Source organism: Plectropomus leopardus, chromosome 19, assembly GCF_026936395.1.
Source record: "Plectropomus leopardus strain MGB_pleo_1.0 chromosome 19, ASM2693639v1, whole genome shotgun sequence".
Classification (NCBI taxonomy): domain Eukaryota; kingdom Metazoa; phylum Chordata; class Actinopteri; order Perciformes; family Serranidae; genus Plectropomus; species Plectropomus leopardus.
The window spans coordinates 5,430,565-5,453,181 of NC_142194.1; the positions used below are offsets into that span (position 1 = coordinate 5,430,565).

The 22,617-nt window shown below is 35.1% G+C and overlaps 2 protein-coding genes across 2 annotated transcripts; both read left to right on the plus strand.

Annotated features, from left to right (window-relative positions):
- Positions 1-938: 938 nt before the first annotated feature.
- On the plus strand, positions 939-10,810 carry LOC121959007 (katanin p60 ATPase-containing subunit A-like 2). Its single transcript, XM_042508188.2, has 16 exons — positions 939-1,098; positions 2,422-2,492; positions 3,009-3,175; positions 3,299-3,335; positions 4,004-4,106; positions 4,191-4,289; positions 5,090-5,161; positions 5,277-5,354; positions 6,020-6,118; positions 6,420-6,483; positions 7,361-7,479; positions 7,581-7,672; positions 8,544-8,654; positions 9,116-9,278; positions 9,937-10,039; positions 10,155-10,810. Exons 1-16 carry the CDS (start codon positions 1,048-1,050, stop codon positions 10,292-10,294), a joined length of 1,569 nt encoding a protein of 522 aa, XP_042364122.2. The 5' UTR covers positions 939-1,047; the 3' UTR covers positions 10,295-10,810.
- A 1,114-nt stretch (positions 10,811-11,924) lies between these two features.
- psme3 (proteasome activator subunit 3) lies at positions 11,925-18,202 on the plus strand. Its single transcript, XM_042507869.2, has 10 exons — positions 11,925-12,087; positions 13,857-13,889; positions 13,974-14,036; positions 14,686-14,790; positions 14,891-14,939; positions 15,228-15,346; positions 16,118-16,254; positions 16,389-16,443; positions 17,579-17,665; positions 17,771-18,202. Exons 1-10 carry the CDS (start codon positions 12,046-12,048, stop codon positions 17,849-17,851), a joined length of 771 nt encoding a protein of 256 aa, XP_042363803.1. The 5' UTR covers positions 11,925-12,045; the 3' UTR covers positions 17,852-18,202.
- Positions 18,203-22,617: the final 4,415 nt, after the last annotated feature.

Here is a 22,617-nt window from a genome sequence, read left to right on the forward strand (position 1 = left end):
GTATTTGCTTTTTGGCATTGTTTTTTTTTAATTAAATGTTTAATGCTTAGACACCGAGGGATTTTAGCACTATATTCAGTCTGTCTTGTTATTATTATTATTATTATTATTATTATTATTATTATTATTATTATTATTATTATTATCATCGTTGTTGTTGTTATGACAATACATTTGCAAATAACACATTTAGAAACACCAACAACATCTAAGTAATATCGTCTAAGTTATGAATGATAACATAAACAATATAATAACGTAATAATTCAAAAATAAATAAGAAATAAATACAAGTTTTTTTTAATCTCAAACAATATCGAAAACATTTTTTCTTTATTTGTTCGTTTGTTAATTATATATTATTATTATTGTCGAAATTATGTTTTTTATTACCCAGATATAGAAGAATTGTTTTTAGTTTAGACATTTTTTTATTTATTTTATCTTTACTCCTCAGACATTTAAGGATTGTAACATTGTATGCAACTTGCCTTGTTGTGTGAAAATGTATTGTTCAATAAAGAGGAAAAAAACGCCCTTCTTTTTATATTATGCATCATCATCATCATTATGCATTTATTATGTTTAGTCATTATTTATAATTTATACGTATTAAGTAAATTTTTGTTATTTTTGTTATATATTTTATTTGTACTACTTGGATGATGTAACATTTTTTATATATATATATATAGTATAGTAATATATATATGTATATATGTGTGTGTATATATACACACACACACATACACACACACACACACACACACACACACACACACACACACACATATATAGTAATAAATTATTACATATTTTTTGTTTCATAGAAAAAATAAAACTTTTCTTCGGTTGATGCCGGAATGGATCGTCCGGAGGGGGCGGTAACTCCGCTGTTCCCTCCTCCCTCCCCTCCCTCCGGACGATCCATTGTAGCATTAACCCTCGCGGACACACAGTGAACAAACTTTAAAAAAAATTACTGCCGGACATCAGGAAACTGACTTTCATCGCACAACCAATTTATTATTACCTTCCAGAATCACGATGGAGCTTTCGTATCAATCTATAAAAGTCTCCCACCAAGCCCGGGAAGCGGTGAGTGAATAAAAACCTTATTTTTTTGTGTTTTTGAGCAGATTTGACGGACAATATTTAGCTAGTGACGCTACATGGCAGAGGACGCATGTTATGGTAACTGCTTCTGCTTGTGGCCAAATTAACCGTCACAGAAGTAACTTTGTGCTGATTACAACAAGTTTCCAGAGCCACGTCGTTGTATTTTACACATTATATTCAGCAAACAGCTAAACTGTCACAATTACTCAGCAGTTAGCGGTTTAGCTAACAGGCTAGCTAGTTAGCTTTATCAGTTAATCGGCATTTTCAGGTTGCCTAGATACTCAGTCACGTGGTCATTTTGGCAATGTGTCGCCCTCTGCATATATATACAGAGGGCGACAAATTGCCAAAATGCACGTTTATATATCTGGTATATATATATACGTGCATTTATCTCTCTCTATATATATATATTGTATGAGTGTGTATTTATATATATATGTATGTGTAAACTACTTCATAAGTATTTGACTTCAGACCTTTTCTGCAGCAGACACTACAAATTATTAAACGCAGGTGTTCTTAATTAATAATAATTATTGGCAAATATATGGAAACGCTGCTCAGTATGACTTTTAAGAGTAAACTCAAGAACTCCTACCTTTTTAGTTTGGCTTTTAATTTAACTTTTCCTATTTATTTATTTATTTATTTATCTATCCATTTTAGTTTGTTTTATTGTTTTACTATGGCACACACACACACACACACACACACACACACACACACACACACATATATATATATATATATATATACTAAACATTTTTATCTATTGCTATTTATTTTGTTATCCTTCTTTTGTTTCACCCCCTCCTAATGTACTGCCACTATAATGCTCTTTACATGTGTAAACTACCAGAGGACTAACGACATTATAATATAATCCTTACGTACTTGACTTTAGACTTTGTCCGCAGCAGACATTTAAAATGATTAAACACAGCCGTTGATTAATGATAATTAATGGCAAATATATGGAAAAACAACTCAATGGGACTTTTGCGCCGAAGACATTAAGACATGTCAGAGTCAGAAAAACACTGATGTAAATGATAGTTAATCATGGCTAAATTCCACTTCACTGCTTTGTTTTTAAGGTATTGGTGTCAACATGTTTTCTGTGGAAAAAAATACCTAATTTAATGATAAGAGTAGTTGTTATTAGTCATTTTCTAACTTAAGTAAAAACACAGATGGTACCAAATTGACTGAATCAAACTTGTAATTATAACTGCTAAGATCAGTGCTTCAGTTGTGTTTAAGGTGCTGAGTGTGTTTTGTGTTCCTGTCCGACAGGATGAACTGAGGGCTGAGATGAGGAAAAAGAGCCTCCTGAGCCTCATCTACCACCACCTGCTCGGGCAGGGGTCAGTACGATGTCATATTCTGGTGCAGTGCCATGTCAAAACCAACATGTTTTTAACCCTTTAAAACTTGGATTGACATCAGGTTTCTTGTGTTTTATTCAGATGCCTTTTCCAAGTAATTTGAGCCTTTGAGCAAAATTGGTTTGATTTCTCTCTTAAACTGGGAGAAAAAGGGCAATGACCAACTTGGCAAGACATATTCTTACAAGAGTGACAAGAAAATTTCCCATAAACAGGTTTATAAAAAGTGTGGAGGATTATTAGAAAATTATCCAAAACTATGAAAAAATGTCCAGAAAACTATTCTTTATCATTATAATAATGTTATATTTTAAATGATTTTACAGAAGAAGAAAAATAAATACGTGTATATTTTCAGTACTTTTAAAGGTCATTTTCTTTTTTGTTTTTGTTTTTCACGAGACAGCTGACATACAGCAGCTGACCTTGTGTTACTTTTTGATCTTTCCACGATGCACGCATGTGTATGAAATCTCGTGTGTGTCCACTCACCAGCTACGTTGCCGCCGCAGTGGCCTTGGACCAGGAGACTAATGGAGGTGTGAAAAGGTTCGAGGTCTGCGATAACATCGATCTGGAGATGGTGCTGATGGAGTATGAGAGTTATCACTACGTCAAGTTCCAGAAATATCCCAGACTTATCAAAAGAGTAGCAGAACCAGGTATATGGCCTCAGCTAAAACACCGAGTAACACTGAAATCATATCGCTTCATGTGATAAATTAGCTGCAAAATTCAAAATGTTTGGGATGTAATCATAAATCTTTGTTGTTTATTATGTCAAGGTGAAAGCAGGAATGCCAGAAGTGGTGGAGTAAAGAGGTGAGTCTCCGTCTTTCACACTTTATAACGAAATAATCAGACACTCTCCTGCATGTTGATAATATAAACACAATCATCACAACAAAAACAGCATTGTAATTATTGATTTAAAGAATCAGAAATGGAGACTAAGATCTGGTTTACATACTTGCAAGTATTTCAGCCAAACAAAATCTCCCTACGATAGCTCTCATAACTTCTTCTACTGTATTTATACTTTACTTTCATTATGCATACTGTTCAGTTTATTCATTTGCACATCTACATCACTGCATTTTATATTTTAGTTTGTATATTTTTCCCTTATTTTAACTTGCATTATTCATTATTTTTGTTAAGATTCTTATTTAGCATAATCTTTTTCTTTAAAAAAAAAAATTGCCTGATAGTCAGCAGGATTACAGAAAAAACTACTGGTCCAATTTTCATGCAACTTTGTGGGAGGGTGTAGCGACCAAAGAAACCATATTATTTTAGAGCAGATCCGAATTACGGGCGGGGCGGTTGCAAAAATTAAGTTTCACTTTCATTGACATAATTCTGCACGTGGATTGTCATATTTTAGCCCATTTACGATTTGTATTGCCACCCACTGTTTTTCTCGGTAACTGCCATGCATATAATAACAAAAGAACTTTAAATGTCTTCTGCGTCTCTTTGTCCCTCAGGAGTTCGTGTTCAGCTGTCAAGCCTCTCCCCAAAATCAACCCCTCCCAGAGCCAACAGTCAGGAAACGTCATCAGGAAGACAGCAGCCAGTTCACATACAAATGTATAGTAATAAACAACAACAACTGAGATCAGAAAAATTAAATAAAAGATAATTATTCTGACATCCTCGTGACTGTGTTTCCAGGAGAACGGCTCCTCTGCTCCTCCAGATTCATCTGAATTTGGTCTCAACGTGTCCTCCATCAGAAACGGACCAGCCGGGGAGGCAACCATGAACAAAAAGGTAATGCAGAGTGACTGTTGTTATTTATAAATGAAGGTGATTTTTTTATTTGATTTTATTTTGTTTTTAATTAAGGTCATGTTTTATTTATTTACATTTCAGACATGAATAGACCTCATCCAGTAACAACAGATTTTCGCTGCCATGTCTAATCATTTTATGGAAATAATATCCCCGTCTTAGGATATATTTTATTAAATTTTTTTCCATGTATCTTGATCTTGTAAAATCCATTGTTGATCTTTTACTGATTTATTGAGTTCATTATAAGGTCCCTCATGATTAAAGGAGTCCTCAAACCAGCATCTTTATAGTTGGGTAGTAGACTTGAATAGCAGATAAAACGAAGTCCATCATGAATACAAAGCGTACACAAGAAATGATAAATATGTACACGCCCTTTCATTTCAATCAGAACACAAATCACTTTGTTTAGTTTTTTATATGCTTAGAGCTGCAACGATTAATTGATTAATCAATTCATTGCCAACTAACTTGATCATCTGTTAAATGTTTTCAGTATTTTTTAAGGAAGTTGAGTCTGAATTCTGATTCCAGCCTCTTAAAAAAGTCCATATTTTCTGTTTTTTTTTTACTCCTCTGTGACAGTAAACTGACGTCATCTTGGGACTTTAAAAAAAAAAAAAATCTGTCATTTAATAGATCAAACAACTCATTAATGAATCAATGATAAAACAACAGGTTAATCGATATATATATGTTAAAAAAAGTTAGTTGCAGTTGCCTAATTATGCCTTCATTTGTCTAAATGAGTAGAAATCTTATATTGTCTGTTTCAGGGCCAGATGACTGACGGCAAAGTTTCAACCCTCGAGACAGTCAAAGGAGCTGGCAGTGACTCGGACCAAACGGTAATTACAGTCTGTAAAACATGCAAATGGCACGAAATTCACGAGAACAATCAAAATAAATAATGCTGTTAGTGCAAACACTCCCATCCATAATAAAGCTGATGCTGTGTTGCAGGAGCGGCTGCTGAAGCCCCTCAGTGGCTTTTCTGGAATGAGCGGTGAGATGAGAGAGCTGGCTGCGATCATCAGCAGGGTACTTTACACGCTCAGATGCTGCACTGCATGAAACTCACATGCTCAGAACATGTCGAGAGGCTGATGTTACCGCAGCTTCAGGGCCCTGCTAGTGAGAATATGCTTTAACCCTTTGAGACCTGGCTTGACATCAGTTTTCTTTTGCTGCGTTCAGATGCCTTATACAAGCTGTTAAACCCTTAAAGGATCCACTAGAGAGCAGTGAAGAGCTTTGTTGTTGTACAGATCGATCTGCTGTATTTGCAACCTGTGCAAATTGGCTTGATTTTTTCAAAAAGTCAATGAGGAGACATGGCCCAAAAATGAGCAAAAAATAAAAAAAATTTAGATAGTTCAAAGTAAGATCAATATAGCAAACAAGAAAATGTCCTTAAAAAGCCTTGGATTTTTTTTTTATCCTGGAACCTAATTTAAAATGTAAAGTTATTGTAATTATAAATGTAGTTTCCTTGACATTTCCCTGTTTTTGGAACATTTCTAATAATCCTGCCCTTGTTTTTGAGACTAATGTTTAAAATAAATTTCTTGTCCCCTTTAACCAATTTCTTATAATTTGTGAGGCATTTTTTGCCAAGTTGGTTATTGACTCCCCACATTCTGTGTGTTTGTTTGTGTGTGTGTGTGTGTGTGTGTGTGTGTGTGTGTGTGTGTTCACCCCTAAAGGACATCTATTTGCACAGCCCCAACGTGCGGTGGGAGGACATCATTGGCCTGGAGGACGCCAAGCGATTAGTCAGAGAGGCCGTCGTCTATCCCATTAAGGTGCTGCTGCTGCCTGGGCGTGCTGGTATTTCAGACGCCGTCGCCGCCTACGATTCAGACTAATTTGCGGCGTGTGGTATTTGCAGCACTGACTCAGCTTTACATCAAGCATTTTCTTTGCATACAGCTCAGCTTCTGACTGGTCTGCTAAAAATAAAATAATAAAATGAAAAATAAAAATGTTTTGTTCCTGGAAGATTATGTTTGCAGCTATAAACTATTTTCACACTGAATTATGTGATTTATAAATGGTCTGTCTGTGCTGTAGTTTCTGTATTAAACTTCCTCTCTCTTTTTGCAGTACCCCCAGCTGTTTACAGGCGTCCTGTCTCCGTGGAAGGGCTTGCTGCTGTATGGTCCTCCAGGTAAGAGCTCCACTGCTGTAAAACTGTATCAGGTTTGCTAATGAAAAAAAAAAAAATCAGGATTCCCACTGTCATGGAAAACCTGGAAAAGTCATGGAATTCCACAATCACATTTTCCAGGCCTGGAAAAGTCATGGATTTAGTAAAAATCATTGAAAGTTCTGGGAAAGTCATGGAATTTTGTTGGGTTTTTTTTAACGCTGTTAATGTAATGTAACTCTGATATGCATCAGTGTCCCCACTGTGGGTCGCCAGAGCTTCTCAGGGGGTCGTGAGGCCTTCTTGGTTTTAAGGGTAATTAAAAATATAAAAATAAAGTTAAAAAAAAAACAAAAACTAAGAAACTTAAATGAAATTATACTTTAGATTAATAGTTTATATTTATATTTCACAAGGCACTTTGAGGACCTACACACAAGCTGTATTCTCAGAGCCTCGTCCTGTCGTACCAAAGATGGCCAAGAAAAAGGAATTTCTCCAAAAAAAGCCTTTAAAACATGTATGATTGTAGGTATATAGAATCCTATAAAAACCTTAAACAAATATGAGGAAAAATCATCTCTGATGCAATATTCACAGGAAATAAGCTGCTCAAAATTCATCATAATTGCTTATCTAACACAAACGTCCTGCAGTAGGCATTTAGATCATTTGTACAGTTTATCACTTGTTCTTTACTGTTATTGTTATGAATTTAATATAAAATATCCTAAATAATATGTCTTCAGTTCACTCGATGATAGTATACTAGGTCCTAACCTAGTCTTGTTTATCAGGGGTCCTTGAAAAGTCATGGAAAAGCAGAACAACTGTGGGAACCCTGGAAAATCCTGTTGTTTGCTTGCTCTGAATCAGTGGCTTACATTAAATCGCACAGGTACAGGTAAGACGCTGCTCGCCATGGCCGTGGCTACAGAGTGCAAGACGACCTTCTTCAACATTTCAGCCTCCAGCATCGTCAGCAAGTGGAGAGGAGACTCTGAGAAACTGGTCAGGGTACGTCATCATATGTAACGGTCATTTGTCACATACATCGTCTGCTGTTCTTTGCATTTTTTGTAGTTTGGATTTGTGTAATTGTGTCTGTGTGTCTGCAGGTCCTCTTCGAGCTTGCCAGATACCACGCTCCATCCACCGTCTTCCTCGATGAACTGGAGTCGGTGATGAGCCAGAGAGGAACCAGCGTGGGGTGAGCTGAACCAGAAAGTCTGGTTTATGGTGGTCTGAATGTTTGGGGTCCTCTCCAGCTGTCAATGGTGTGTCTGTTCGCCTGAAGCCGTGTCTTCTGTCAAAGTGTCCTGGCGTTATACATTGTAAATTGTCTGTAATTTATGAACCCAGAAATATATTCTCTGTTTATCAGTTTATTAATTTTTACAATAATGAAACATCAGATATTTGCAGAAGATGCGTAATTTAAGATGAGACACCCCAAGGTGAAATCATCGTTTTTTTAAATTTATTTGACAATTTGGAGATTTTTACTTCCATGTCTTATTTTTTTCAGATAAGAGAAAAGTAAACATCCAAAGTACACATTGAGGTGTTTATTTTAGTTCAAATTTTTATCTGATTGTTTTTAAAAAATTCATATTTATTTGGTAATGCCTCAGTAGCACATTCAGATAAAAACTCATAACATATAAATTAGTTGTCTCAATGTAAGTAATCAGCTAAAGAAGAATTATGATGATGTTTTTGTTAAAAATCTTTACCAGGGGCGTCTCTTAAAATAGATTCATTTATATAAACTACACAATTATGCCATAAATACATTTGTGTATGTGCAATTCATGAAATAAACAAAAAATGCTGCCAAAACTACAATAAAATAGTTCTAAATCATGTTTAATCAACAAAACTAATAATTATTTTCCCTGTAAGAGAATTGAAATGTTCATTTTAGCTAAAATTACGAAGCTCCTCACTGATCTTAGGGAAACAATGGGCATAACTCTGTAAGAGGACTGAGAAAGTTGATTCTGTCGGCACTGTTTACTTCTGTTATGTGAAAGAGCGTTAAATGAGTCATACTGTGGTGATGTGTGATGTGTTTTCAGAGGGGAGCACGAGGGGAGCCGCAGGATGAAGACCGAGCTGCTGGTTCAGATGGACCAACTGACGAGATCAGACGAGCTGGTTTTCGTGCTGGCTGCCTCCAACCTGCCTTGGTAACACTTCAACAAAAACGTCCATGTACAAACTTCATCAGCATTTTCGTTTTCATTGACAGTAAATCATTTAAAGCAAAGATGACAGATGTGAGAATAGAAAACACAAACATACAAAAATATTTTCTCTTCTTCTTGCGTTTTATTTTTCTCGATTCGTCTTCCTCGACACAATTCTTGTTTGGTTGAAATGATTTCCTAAAACAAAATCAAATGTCTAATTAGCTAAACTTACAACATGCTGGGATTATTAAATTTTTTTTTTTGCTTTCATGGTTTTATTTATTATTTTAAATGTCTATAGGTGTTTTTTTTTTACTTTATTGAATTGGATGCATTTTTAACATAAATAATGAAAACAAATAGCAGAAAATGTATATTAATCAGACTATTCATGCAAGAAGTTGACAACAAATGAACTGCTGTCTACAGATGTGTAACCGCTCCTGCTCCTCTCTCAGGGAACTGGACCACGCCATGCTGAGAAGGTTAGACAAGAGGATCCTCGTTAGTCTTCCCTCCCTGCCAGCTCGCCAAGCGATGATCTCTCATTGGCTGCCTCCGCTCAGCTCCACAGGACGGGTGGAGCTACGAACTGAGCTGGACTATGAAACTCTGGCCAAGGTGTGTTGCAGCAAGACTCATTCAGACAATTTAACATGCATTTAATCATCTATCTATTTTACATTTTCTTTTTTTTTTAATTCTCAGAGTATTGCATACATGACATTGTGACTTTTTTGCTGTTGATTATAAACATATTTATATAATCTTGATATGATTGAAACAGTTTTGAGCCAACATTTCATCAATACTCCTCCTTTTGTTGTTTTTGCCTTTTTAAACCAGAAAACTTAGAAAAGTAAATGAAATAATATTAGAAAATAATATAAAATAAAATCTCTAAATACATTATATACATACACACATGCACATACACACATGCACATACACACATGCACTCCTACGTGTATATAACAACAAACTAACTTCCACACATACTTTCACCCACGTATACATATATGCACACATTCACCCATATACGCATACTAATATACATAAATGAGTGTGTTAAAGAATAAATAGATCATAAATACATGATACAAAATAAATAAGAAAATATAAATAGAATAAAATTTGTATATAATATAATATATAAGTGTAAAAACATAATTATGTTACATTTTATTTATTAAGTATACATTCATTAACAGCAACAATTGGCATTTAATGAAATTCTCTCACTATGACGCTCAGTATGTTGCCGGTTTGTCTGTTTCAGGAGACGGAGGGTTACTCTGGCTCTGACGTAAGACTGGTGTGTAAGGAAGCTGCCATGAGACCAGTCCGCAAGATCTTTGACGCTCTGGAGACACATCAGGACGGTAGGACAACACACCTACGACCACATGAGAGGACAACCCCCAAAAACAGACATATTTTCGGTTTCAAGTGTCCCTGAATACCACACCGTAGCCTCACTGGGGTTCTTCTTTACAGGCGACACTGACATGCCTGCCATCCACCTGGACACTGTGACAACAGCCGACTTCCTGGAAGTCATCACGCACACCAAACCCTCCGCCCGAAACCTGATGGACAGATACACCGCCTGGGAGAGAGAGTACGAGTCAGTCTGACACACAGGCATGTTTTAACACGACAAAATAAACTTTTATACAAACACTAACAATACTACATGGCTGCAGTAGCAGAAGCTGCACTTTCAGAACCGCCGTTTCGGGAGTGTTTGGCCACAGCGCCACCGGCTGACTTGAATGACTGCAAAAGTGCAAACAGGACAGTATTGAATCCAAATACTTTCATTATAGTTTTGAAAGTTTATTCCACCCAAATAATACTTTATGACTCATTATGTATAATTTTAAAGACTGATTCCACCCAGATACTACTTTCTGATTCATTATTTATTGTTTTAATGGGTGATTCCACCTACATAATACTGTGACTATTGTTTTTTATAATTAAAAGATTGATTCCACCCAAAAAATATGATGATTCATTACTTATAGTTTAAAGGTTGGATCCACCCAAATAATACGTTGTGACTCATTATTTATCGTTGCTCTGGAGTGGTTTCAGTCCTGTCTGATAGAGGTGTTTCTGTTAGCCTTGATAAATTTCAGTCATACGGAGTCCCCCAGGGGTCCATTCTTGGGCCTGTCGTCTTTTGTCTTTATCTGCTCCCCTTAGGGGATAATATTTAAAAAAATATGACATCTTATTAAATTTTTATGCCGACGACTCCCAAATCCACCCCTGAATGCAAATGACCGAAACTGTAGAACCATTATCAGAGTGTCTAAAGGACATCGAGGCTCGGATGGCTCTGAACTTTTTAAATTTCAATACCTCGCCCTGGGTTCCCTTTTTACATAATTTCTAAAATGAAACAAACAAAAAAGTTGATATATAATAAATAAATTATAAAATAAAAAATAAACAACAGTTTTCCACCTCTTTACTGAACAACAAATTTGAAGGCAAAAAGGCAGGTTGACCATGGTATTAAAATTCAGTGTATTTAAATAGATTATTTAAATCAAACAAAATATCTGAAAGAAAATAGTAGCATCAACCAAATAAAATAGTAATAATAATTCTAATAATAACAACAACAACAACAACAATAATAATAGTAATAATAATAATAATAATAATAATAATAACAATAATTTCTAAAATAAACAAATATAAACAAGAACATAGTTTAAAGTTGCTAAATAATAAGTAAATAGTAGAGTTAAAAGAAAATTACAAAAACAACAAACAAGGTGCAGTAGCATCAATAAAAAAATAATAAAAGCAATTATAATTATAACAAAACAATAATAATAATTTCTAAAATAAACAAATAAAAACAATAACAGTTTAAAGTCGATAAATAATAAGTAAATAGTAGAATTAAAAGAAAAAACAACAAACAAGGACTTCTTTATTGAACAACAAATTTACAAGCAAAAATGCAGGTTATATATTGTATTAAAATTCTTTGTATCTAAATAAAATATATAAATAAAATATAATATCTGATAATAACAATAATAATAATAATTAACATCATTTCTAAAATAAACGAATAAAACAACAAGAACATAGTTTAATGTTGATAAATAATAAGTAAATAGTACAATTAAAAAAAACATGAATATTATTATTGAACAACAAACACACAAACAAAAGGGCCGGAACCCTTTTTTGTTTTTTTGTTTTTTTTGGTTTTTTTTACCCCGCTCTCCCGTGTCGCGTGCCGCTGACGTCATCACCGAGCTCCCAGAGTGTGGCTGACAGGTAATAAAGCCACACGCACGTTTACAGGTGAATTTAATGCTGTTGGGACAATCCTCCTTCGCCTGTTTGATCCCATAAGATGTCTTCACTCCTCAAGGTGGACAATGAAATTAAAACCAAGGTGAGCTCCGGTTTGCGGGACGCCGGCGAGTCTCTTTGACGTGTTGTTGCCGTTAGCCTGCTAGCATGTTAGCCACGTTTTCTGTAGCATGATGATGTGATAAGGCCGGGCTAAGCTAACGGCGGCTAACCGGCTGTTTCCCGCCTGTCGGGATTCACCTGTCAAACCTGCCGACAGGTGCTGTGTCACGGTGAGGTTCAACTTTGTAACGAGGACGGAGGAGTTCACGTAACTGCGCCGTTTGGATAAACTACAGTTATTGTTGAAGGAGCACATGCAACTTAAAATAAAGGGCCTGAGCTAACACGTTAGCATATTCAACAAGCTGCCTTTATCACACCTGCGTCATGTTTTTACGTTTATTATCACTCACGAGACACGTTTAGAGACTCAGTGGTGATTATTTAATAAACCTGGAGGAAAATTTTAGATACATAGTCAAAGTAAGAGAAACAACACTGAAAACACTCCTCTAGGAGTAAAAGTACTGCATTCAAAACATGAGAGAAAATATTAAAAGTATTTAAGCAATATATATGTATATAGATAGATATATAGATATCAGAGAAGCTACCTCGCTACATACTTTTTAAAAATAAACTAATTAGCTTTTTGTTGATTGATTTATGTCTTTATTTCTAACATGTTAATTAAAACAAATACAACAGTTAACATCTTACTAACAACAACCATAATAATTATTATTATTTTTCCTGGATTTTCTTTTAGAATTAATTTTCAGGTCTTTTTTTGTCACCTTTTTAAAAATTTCTAGGAATTTGTGAGATATTTTTCTAACTGCTTTTTTCCTCTTGTTTTAAAAAGAAATCAAACCGATTCGCTTAGACATTAAGGGTTTGATAGCAAGTGAAGGGCATCTGAACACAGCGCAAGAAAACTGATAATTGAGCGATCCAGGCTTTAAAGGGTTAACTTCACTCACAGTGACTTTATACATAGGCTTTACAGTTTAAGGCAATGTTATTTTCTTTAACGTAATTTCTTCTTAAATCATGTTTAAGAAAAATGACAAATAAATCTACCTTGTACCTTTTCTTTTTTGTAAGGGCATCAATATGCCAGTGTGCCAGACAACAGCTGGCAATTTTATGTATTTGGGGTGAACTATCCTTTTATGTAATAACAGTGACGTGTGTATGCTGTGAAACACTGCTGTGTGGTGTGTTTTGATACGGCTGATAGTGTTTGGGCGGTTACAGCAGCTCGTTGCTATCAATCATGACAGAGCATCATGTGCTGGCGTGACACACTGACCCCGACACGTTAACCATGTGACTAATAACACAACAAAACGGTAACTCAAAACTAAATCAGATTACTTCATACAAAAGGTTCGGACAGTACGACAAAAATAATCCTGAGAAGAATTTTATATAAATGATTGTGTTATGGACTCGATACTTAACCGAGATATTATTGATCACATGCAGGGAAGCAATAACAAGGAACTGGTACGAGACTGAATCCCGTTACTACATTTATATAATAGAATAATGACCTAGCATGCATGCATTTGTATATATATACATAGACATCTTTTTCTCTGCATGTTTTTGTTTTGTTTTTCTTTCTATCTCTCTGAGTATGGAGAGAAAGTTATAATTTAATATCAGTGAAATGTGTGGTTACAGTTTATATACAAACTGAAATGATAAACATTAAAAAAAGGACTCATTTACACTAAAAATTGTGGTTTTATATGTGAGCTGGTTCAGCTGGTCTGATGTTTGGACTCTGTCTTTTTGCAGGTTGATGCTTTCAGAGAACGAATCACTTCAGAAGTAAGTATGATGTAACATGTTACACAATCAGCTGTTTCACTTTTTTTTAGTTATCAAGCGACTAAAATTTTACTTTTCTTTCAGGCAGAGGACCTAGTTGCCAATTTTTTCCCGAAGAAGTTGCTGGAACTCGATCACTTCTTAAAGGTCAGTTACATGTTCATCTCTCTTACATTGGAGCACGTCCTGGCAGTGTGCGGTAAATAGTTTATATTAGTGTTTTATATTTAGTTTTATTCACTATGTGTCATCAAAAATTGGACATGGACAGAAGTGTTCAGTAATCAATAATATGACAGCTGGGAAAAGTCCAGCTGCTGAAAAACATCAATTATACTGTCATGCATAGTGCAAAAAAAACCACTAATGTCATACCTTTTTTTAAAATAAATTTAATTGCAGTTGTTTTCTTAAGATGAGTCTAAACTGCCCACTCTCTTAGGAAACTAAAATTTGACTTCAGAAAAAAAAAATCAGGATGAGATTGAATAAATGTGATAGAAACAAACAAAGACAATTGAAACAGGAATAAGAGAGAGCAGAACGACCGAGGCGGCTGAAATACTGGAGGCTGGACGATGGGCTCTATGTTTATAAAAATGTTTTGAAATGTGGCGTAGAAGCTCACCGAGACGGTGACGGAGCGGACTAAAGGAACGTGTTCGGCTATCAAACGCAGAATGAACCAAAACTGACTCCTCAAGTCTCACGGTGCAGATTGTCATCTTACATAATCTCGTCTCACGGCGTATTTTGTACCGGAAAAATAAGACAGCTGGTCTTTGTTGTTTTTCAGGATCCAATCATAAACATCGCTGAACTGAAGGAGATCCACTCGGAGATCAACCTGACGGTGCCCGACCCCATCCTGCTCTCAAACCTGCACGACGGACTAGAAGCGGTGAGGCTCCGTTTTAGAGCTGAATTAAATCCTAAATGCTTGAAATAAAAACTGCAAAGGTGAGCAGTGAAGCCTGATGCTGTTTTTATCTGTTTCACAGCAAAATGCCAAAAAGAGGAAGCTGGAGGACGGAGGTGGGGAGGACATGGGTGAGTTTAAGACTGAAGTGGGTCAGATGGATTTAAAGTGACAGAATCGTAGCAGCTACACTTTTTTTGGATAGATGGGCACACTTTTGGCTCAGACTCTGGATATTTGCTGTGACTGTATTAGCTCACATTAGGGCAGCAGCGTTTCTTCCAGGACAAACATGCAACTAAAAACAAATTTACTTTTTTTTTTCTTACACTGCGGAAATGATTATAACTTACATATAACAAACATTTCTGGCTCTTTTTTTTTAACTCTTTTTTTCCTCTCTTTCTTGTGTCGTCCAGTGACCGGCACCAAGGTGTTCGTCATGCCTGGTGGGATGATGAAGAGCAACGGAAACCTCGTTGATCTTATCGAAAAGGTCAAACCAGAGATCAGGACACTCATAGAGAAATGCAACACGGTAAGTAACGTTTTTAACCGAGAGCTGCACTCCTGCTGCGGTCGTTCATGTCGGTGTTGTTTTATTACTTTGGGGATCCTACATGAAGTTTTACAGCTGAAAAATAAGAGACGGACTGATGAAGAAACTCAGATCATACTTAGCAGACTGTGTCCTCCTGTGAGACCTCTACCAGGGAGGCAGCGTTCTGTTTTTATGTCCGAATGACCGAAACAAAGAGATGCAGCTTCTGTAAATATTTTTAAGAAGCAGCTCAAGACTCATTTCTGTGCTCTTTGATTAATTCCACCCCCATTTATATTTATTGCATGTTATGGTTATTTTTTTATGATAAAGTTGTTTTATGCTTTTTATGTGCTTTTACGGTTTTTACTTTTGTTTAATTTCTTTTTTATATTTATAATTCTTTTTTTTTTTGTCATATTTTGGGAGTTATGGTATCCATGTGCTGCATAATGATTTTGTTTTGTTTTATTTATTTATTTATTTTTGTCTTTATAAATGTATGTATTTCTGTGTATTGCTAGGTTTTTATTTTTACTCTTGCATGTAAAGCACTTTGAGCTGCGTTTTATGTATGAAATAAAATGTATTATTATTATATTTATTATTATTATTAATAATAATCATCATAATAATAATTAATAAATGTGAATGCATGTAGGGGATTGCTGCATTGTTACTTGACGTGTTTTGGATTCAGCTCCTGTACGTCTTTACTGGACTCTGTTGCGTTCTGCTTTTCTCAGCCGTTTTTTTCTCCCTCTGCAGGTGAAAATGTGGGTTCAGCTGCTCATCCCCAGGATAGAGGATGGCAACAACTTCGGGGTGTCGATCCAGGAGGAGACGGTAGCTGAGCTGAGAACGGTTGAAGGAGAGGCGGCGTCTTACCTCGACCAGATATCAAGGTTTGTAAACGTGCTAAACAGTGTTTATGATCAACTCTTTTTTTTTGTTTTTTATTTATGAGATCGTCTCTGCGTTGTTTGTTGTTTAGCAAATTTACCTAAAAGAACATTTTGTTTGTTTTCTTCACCTCCAGGTACTACATCACAAGAGCGAAGCTGGTTTCTAAAATAGCAAAATATCCACATGTGGTAAGTGAATATCGTGTAAAAGAGTCACAACGTAGACAGATATAAAATTGTTTTGTTTTCTTTATTTAAATTCAGTCGGCACAGCGACCTCTGGTGGTTATAAAGCTTTTAGCAGCCTTTTGACACTGTGGCCAAAGATACACGACGTCTTTCATATTTAGTCAATTCATTTACTTTCAGTTTGACTCTTGAGGAGTGTGTGTGTGTGTGTGTGTGTGTGTGTGTGTGTGTGTGTGTGTGTGTGTGTGTGTGTGTCTGTCTGTCTGCTGTGTTTATTATTTCTCAGTTTTATCTGTATAGGGACCACGTGCAACATTACACTTAAAAATTAAAATTAATGAATTTTACCAGAGTTAGATTCAAACTAAGTTTTATCTCTTTTGGCAGCTCACGAGTAAATCTGTGTGTCCGTCTGTGATTTAGTGCTGATCTTTCACAGGTGATATTTTGTAGCCTGATTATCAGAAAAGTGACTAAATCAAAAATCAGCAGCCAGAAAACTGCTGTTTATTAAACGAGGACCTACAGATAATAGTCATAATAGTTAAAGTTTATTTTGAGAGCAAATCAAAGACGATATTTTATGTCGGAGATCTGAAAAGTTACAGTCTGTAAGATTTCGGTCATCTGTGACGTGACATTCATTCCGTTTCCTTGGTAACAAACCTTTTTATTTTAAGCCAAACTTTTTTTTTTTTTTTTTTTTGAACTGAACCCAACAACTTTGACCGTTTTGCAACGTTATCCACGTGTTCAAAACTGCCACCGTTGACATTCGTATACACGTTTTTCTGACATCCACAGTTAGGTGAGATAATTTAGGAAACGTTCTCACCGGGTAGAAATATACAACTTATGTGGTCACTGTGGTTGATGGTCTCCGAGATAACAAATAATCTCACGTTATTTAGCATCGCATTACTAAAGTTAATATGGAATTTCAAATGCAGCTCAACTGTTTGCGGCAGCATATTAACTTAAGCTTAATTTTGTGGGTTTTTTATCCAAAAGTTGAAGTTTTCTGGATTTTGTTAGACTGTGGGTAGCAGATATATTAATGTAGAATTACTCTTGAAATCGAATCATCTTTATTATTGTTATTTTTTATTGTTATTATTATTATTACTACTATTAGGAGGACTATCGGCGCACAGTAACCGAGATTGACGAGAAGGAATACATCAGTCTGAAGATCATAGTTTCTGAGCTCAGAAATCAATACGTAAGTCATGATCGTAAATAGAACCATTTGTTACAGTTATTGGAGTTATTGGAAGGTTTTTTGTATTTTCCACATGATTGTACTGTGTTTTTAATCCCTGTGAAGGTAACGTTACACGACATGATCCTGAAGAACATTGAGAAGATCAAGAGGCCTCGAAGCAGTAACACCGACGCGTTGTACTGATGCTCGTCCAGCCGCCTCTCGTCTCCAGCTCTCGTCTCAGCTCTCGTCTCCAGCTCTCGTCTCCACGTCCCGTCTCCACGTCTCGTCTCCCTGTCCCGCCTCCTGAGCGACAGTAGGCCGGCCGTGGTCCGCACACGGACTACAACTAGACATTCACCCACTTCAATACAATCAACTCGGCCCAGTACAGAACCGTTAGCCTCCATAGACGGACACATCGCACATGTTTTTGTTTTAAATGTAAAATATTTTTCTTGTTTTAAACCCTTTGAAGGAAAATGGGGAAATAGCTCATAGACAACAAAAAGCGCTATGTATTTTTTAATTTTAATTAAACATTTCGTCCTCTGATCTTTTGTGAAATTGCTTCATTTTCAGCTCTTAAAGGAAAATTGTGTTTCACGACCTCGCTGAATGTTTTCTCTCCAAGTCTTATATCAGACTCCTGCTGCATCTGGAGGTCGTTTGTGGTCGTATTACAGAGAATTTGCAACACGAAAGTTTCCTTTTTTTTTCTCTTCGAATGTTGTACATTATACGTATATTCTGGTAATGTGAATATTAGGCAGGCAGGTTTTAGCTCGAAAGGCTTAGTTTTCAGTGAAATCCATCAGTCACCAAAGCATCTCTAATGTTGAGCCATTGACTCTATTAAATAAAACATTTTTTTGATAATTAATTTTGGCATTTTTGTGTCTGCAAAACTTGTCAGATAGTTTTTATGCATTATGTAGGTTGAACAGGTTCAGTGATTTGCTGATAAATCGATGAGTAACACTAATTGAATTGGCAACTATTTTTATGGTTAAAAAATTGTTACAGATTTTTAAGTAAAAAACATTTCTAGTTTCTTGCTTCTTAACCCTTTGATGCTTGGAGTGGCATCTTTTTTTCAGAAACATGGAGAAAAAAAAGGCAATGAGCATGTTGGTAATAAATGTTCAACAAACTGCAAGAAATTAGTAGATTTTGGAAATAATTTTAAAAAACTAGGGGAAAAACTAACTTTTATAATTAAAATAAGAATTAAATTATTTTACCAAATTATATGATTTTAAGCACGTTTTCCCTTTTTTGCCATCTCCTTATTTTTTGTAATTTTTCTTTTATTTATTTGTAATTTTTTTGGTACTTTTTACTAATTTCTCAAATTTTCTAAAGTTTTAGCATCATTTCTAATATTGTTCATTGTCCTTCCGTGGTTTTGAAAGACGAGCCAGTTTGCTCAGGTTTCAAAGGGTTAAATATGAGAATTTGATGCTTCTCTTTATCATATATCACAATAAACTGAATAATTTCTGATTTTTGGACGGTTGGTTGGATAAAACATACCCTTTAAAGATGAATTACACTGGGCATTTTTCCCAATTTTCTGCCTTTTTATGGACAAAACTGCTCAGTGATGATGAAAATAAGTGACTGCGTCCTCTGAACCTGCAGATGTCACTGTGGACCGTAAAAAAGACGTTTCTGTGGACCTAACAGCACAACTGAAAGGAAACTTCACTAATGACACCAATGTACTTGACAAAATATAGACATATTTGGGTTTTTTTTTTAAATATTGACATCTTTGTAATGTGTCCAGGTCTGCACAAAATGCACATTTATCTCAGCGTGTAAAAAAAAAAAGAAAATATGTTTCCATCATTGGCAAAGCTCCAGAAATGAATGATGATTTTTTATTTTTGCCTGTTAATGCCAGTAGATTATGAACAACTGCACCTAAATATCGACACAAGAAAATCTTTTCGACTGTCGAGCAACTCTATTTACTCGAGTACTACAGACTGCTTAAAGTACAGTTTTGAGGTACTTGTGTTTTACTTGAGTATTTTCCATTTTATGCTACTTTATTCTTCTACTCTGCTATATTTTGGAAGGAAAATGTGTAACTGTCATCCCACGACATTAATCTAACAGCTGTAGTTACTCATGTATTTGCAGTCATAATATTAATACAAAATATGTACAACAGATAATGTAATACTATAGATAAAACTATGTCAGCATATATGTATTTACAGTCAGCTCCCCTTTTACCATCTGCACCATTAAAGTGAAAAACAATCATGCATCAATAGTTATAATATAATGTATGTTAATCTGAAATTGGCCTTTTTTTGCATAATGAGTACTTTTAAATTTGGTACTTTGAGTATGTTTTAAATTTCATAGTAAATTTTGAATGCAAGAGAGAGTATTGCTGTTTTACTCTCCTGACACTAACTTTACAATCTTTATTGAACAGCCCAAGATTATTGTGAATTTTATTGCAGGACTTGGTTTTCCCACTTTTCTTAATTTCAAAGTGTCCCTCTCACCTTTCAAAATCCTGTTTTTGTCTCCTCCATTTTTCTTGTTTCAGGTTGATTTTCTCACTGAAATCTCTGAACGCAGCGTCCTCTGACTGTCCATCACCTCCTGGTCGCCTGGTTTCGCCTCCAGTCTTCATATTAGGTCCTGACTCACTGGAGGTCGTCTAAAGATGAGACCTGCAGACACTAAAGTTTTCAGGTAAAAGGAATGACCATTCAGTGTGTATTTTAGTAAACATTGCAAATAATGTGAGATGTAATAAATGTATTTTTAAAAGAACATCTTTCAAATAGAAGGCAGTGAAGCACAGAGCTCATGTAGTAAAGATGCAAATATGACACAAATAAATCTCTATGAACCTGTTAAAACCAGGATGTTAAAATAAAGAAATTAATTAAAAAAAAAAAAAAGGGCAGAAGGCTGTCTGCAACTTAATAAAAAATAACCCAAAAATTAACCATAAATTAGTTGTTTTTTTTCAGTACAAGTACAAGAAGATTAGTTAAAAAACAAACAAACAGGAAGGAAAAAAACAAGGAAATTATCTGAAAAAAACCTAAAATTCTAATTATTCTGTAAAATAATTTCAAATATATTTTTGGTGCTATTTTTTCTTTTGTTTTTAAATTATTTGCTAGTTTCTAAGTTCTTTAAATTTGTGGGACTTTTCTTGCCAAGTGGCTCATTACCTTCTTCCCATGTTTTTTAAAAAGAAATCACAGCAATATGCTCAGAGTTCAAAGGTTTACGTATTTGTGAAAAGTGTGTGAATGCAGCACAAAATGTGATGATGTTCCAGCTTTCAAAGGGTTAAGCAAGATAAACATGATTATAGTGCAATAAGAGGTCTCCCCGGGATTTCTCTGTTTGTTTGTTTATGCTGACGTTATTATGGAAAACGCCTGTAAATGGTCCTGTTTCCCCCTAATTTAGCACTTAAGTTAACAGCCCAAACTATTTCCCTAATTTCTGTGTACTTTTAAAGTCAAATCATGATAAATAATCTACAAATCTTTTTTAGTGGGGTCAAATCTATATCCGTAAACAGCCTGAATGGCTTTAAAACTGGGAAACCTTTCCACTAACGTGCAGCAGCATGTGACACACTTTCAGACGGAGGCTTGTTGTTGTTTTTCCTGGAGAGCCGGGTGTGATAAAATTAGATGTGAACATCATATCTGAGAAAAACAGCCACTTTGAGGCGACTGCAGTAAATATAAGCTGATGTAAACAGCTCGCTGTTGCTCAACGCTCCTGACACAGTTGTTTCCTGCTCCCTCCGCCTGTCTCCTCAGCCTGGCCTTATAGCGCCATATAGACGCGACCTCATGACATAAGCGCCGGAAAACTGTTAAGAGGGCCATCAGAGATAAGATAGCTGAAAAGGAGACTTGCACATGCGAAGTGTGACACAGCCACGATTATTATGTCATCAGAAGAGGGTCTCACCGCGACCTGGGCTACTGTGCTGTGTACAACTGAGGTTAGTATGGAAGCCCATTAGTGCCAATGTGAAGAAGAAACATTAACATTTCAATAAGAAATTGTCTTTAAATTATGACTTGGTATCTCAAAAATAATGACATACTCTTCTGAAAATAAAAGACTTAGTATCTCAAATTAATGACTTTGTATCTTAAAAAAACGTATTATTGAGAAATAATGAGTTAGTATATCGACATGATGACTTAGTTTCTTGAAGTATTGGCTTTATATCTCAAAATAATGGCTTGGTATCTCAAAAAAATTACTTATCCATATCAAAATAATGACTTTGTGTCTGGAAATAATAGCTCGCTTATCTTAAAATAATGATGTAGTATCTTAAAATAACGACTTAGTATCTCAAAATAGTCACTTATTATCTCAGAATAATGACTTAGTATTTTGAAATAATTACTAAGTAGTTTAAAATAACATCTTAGTATCTTGAGATTATGACTTAGTATCTAACAAATAATGTCTTTGTATCTCAAAATAATGACTAAGTATCTCAAAGTATTGACTTTGTATCTATAAATAATGACATAGTGTCTTGAAATATTGACTGTACATCTTGAAGTAACATCTTGATATCTCAAAACAAAAACTTAACTAGAAATTAGGACTTCGCATGTCTTCAAATAATAACTGAGCCTCTCAGACTACTGCCCTTGTATCTCTTAATAATCGCTTAGTATCTCGAAATAATGACTAAGTGTCTCAAACTGTTTCCTTTGTATCTTGAAATAATGAATTAGTGTTTTTAAATAATGTCTTAGTATTTCAAACTATTTGAAATAATGACATAGCAACTCAAACTATTGACTTAATATAATGACTATTGAATGAAATAATGACTTAGTATCTTGAAAAAATGACTTTTCAATCTCAAAATAATGACTCACCTGAAATGATGACTTAGTATTGCAAAATTATAAGAAACTTTTTCAATATTATTTTGCTTT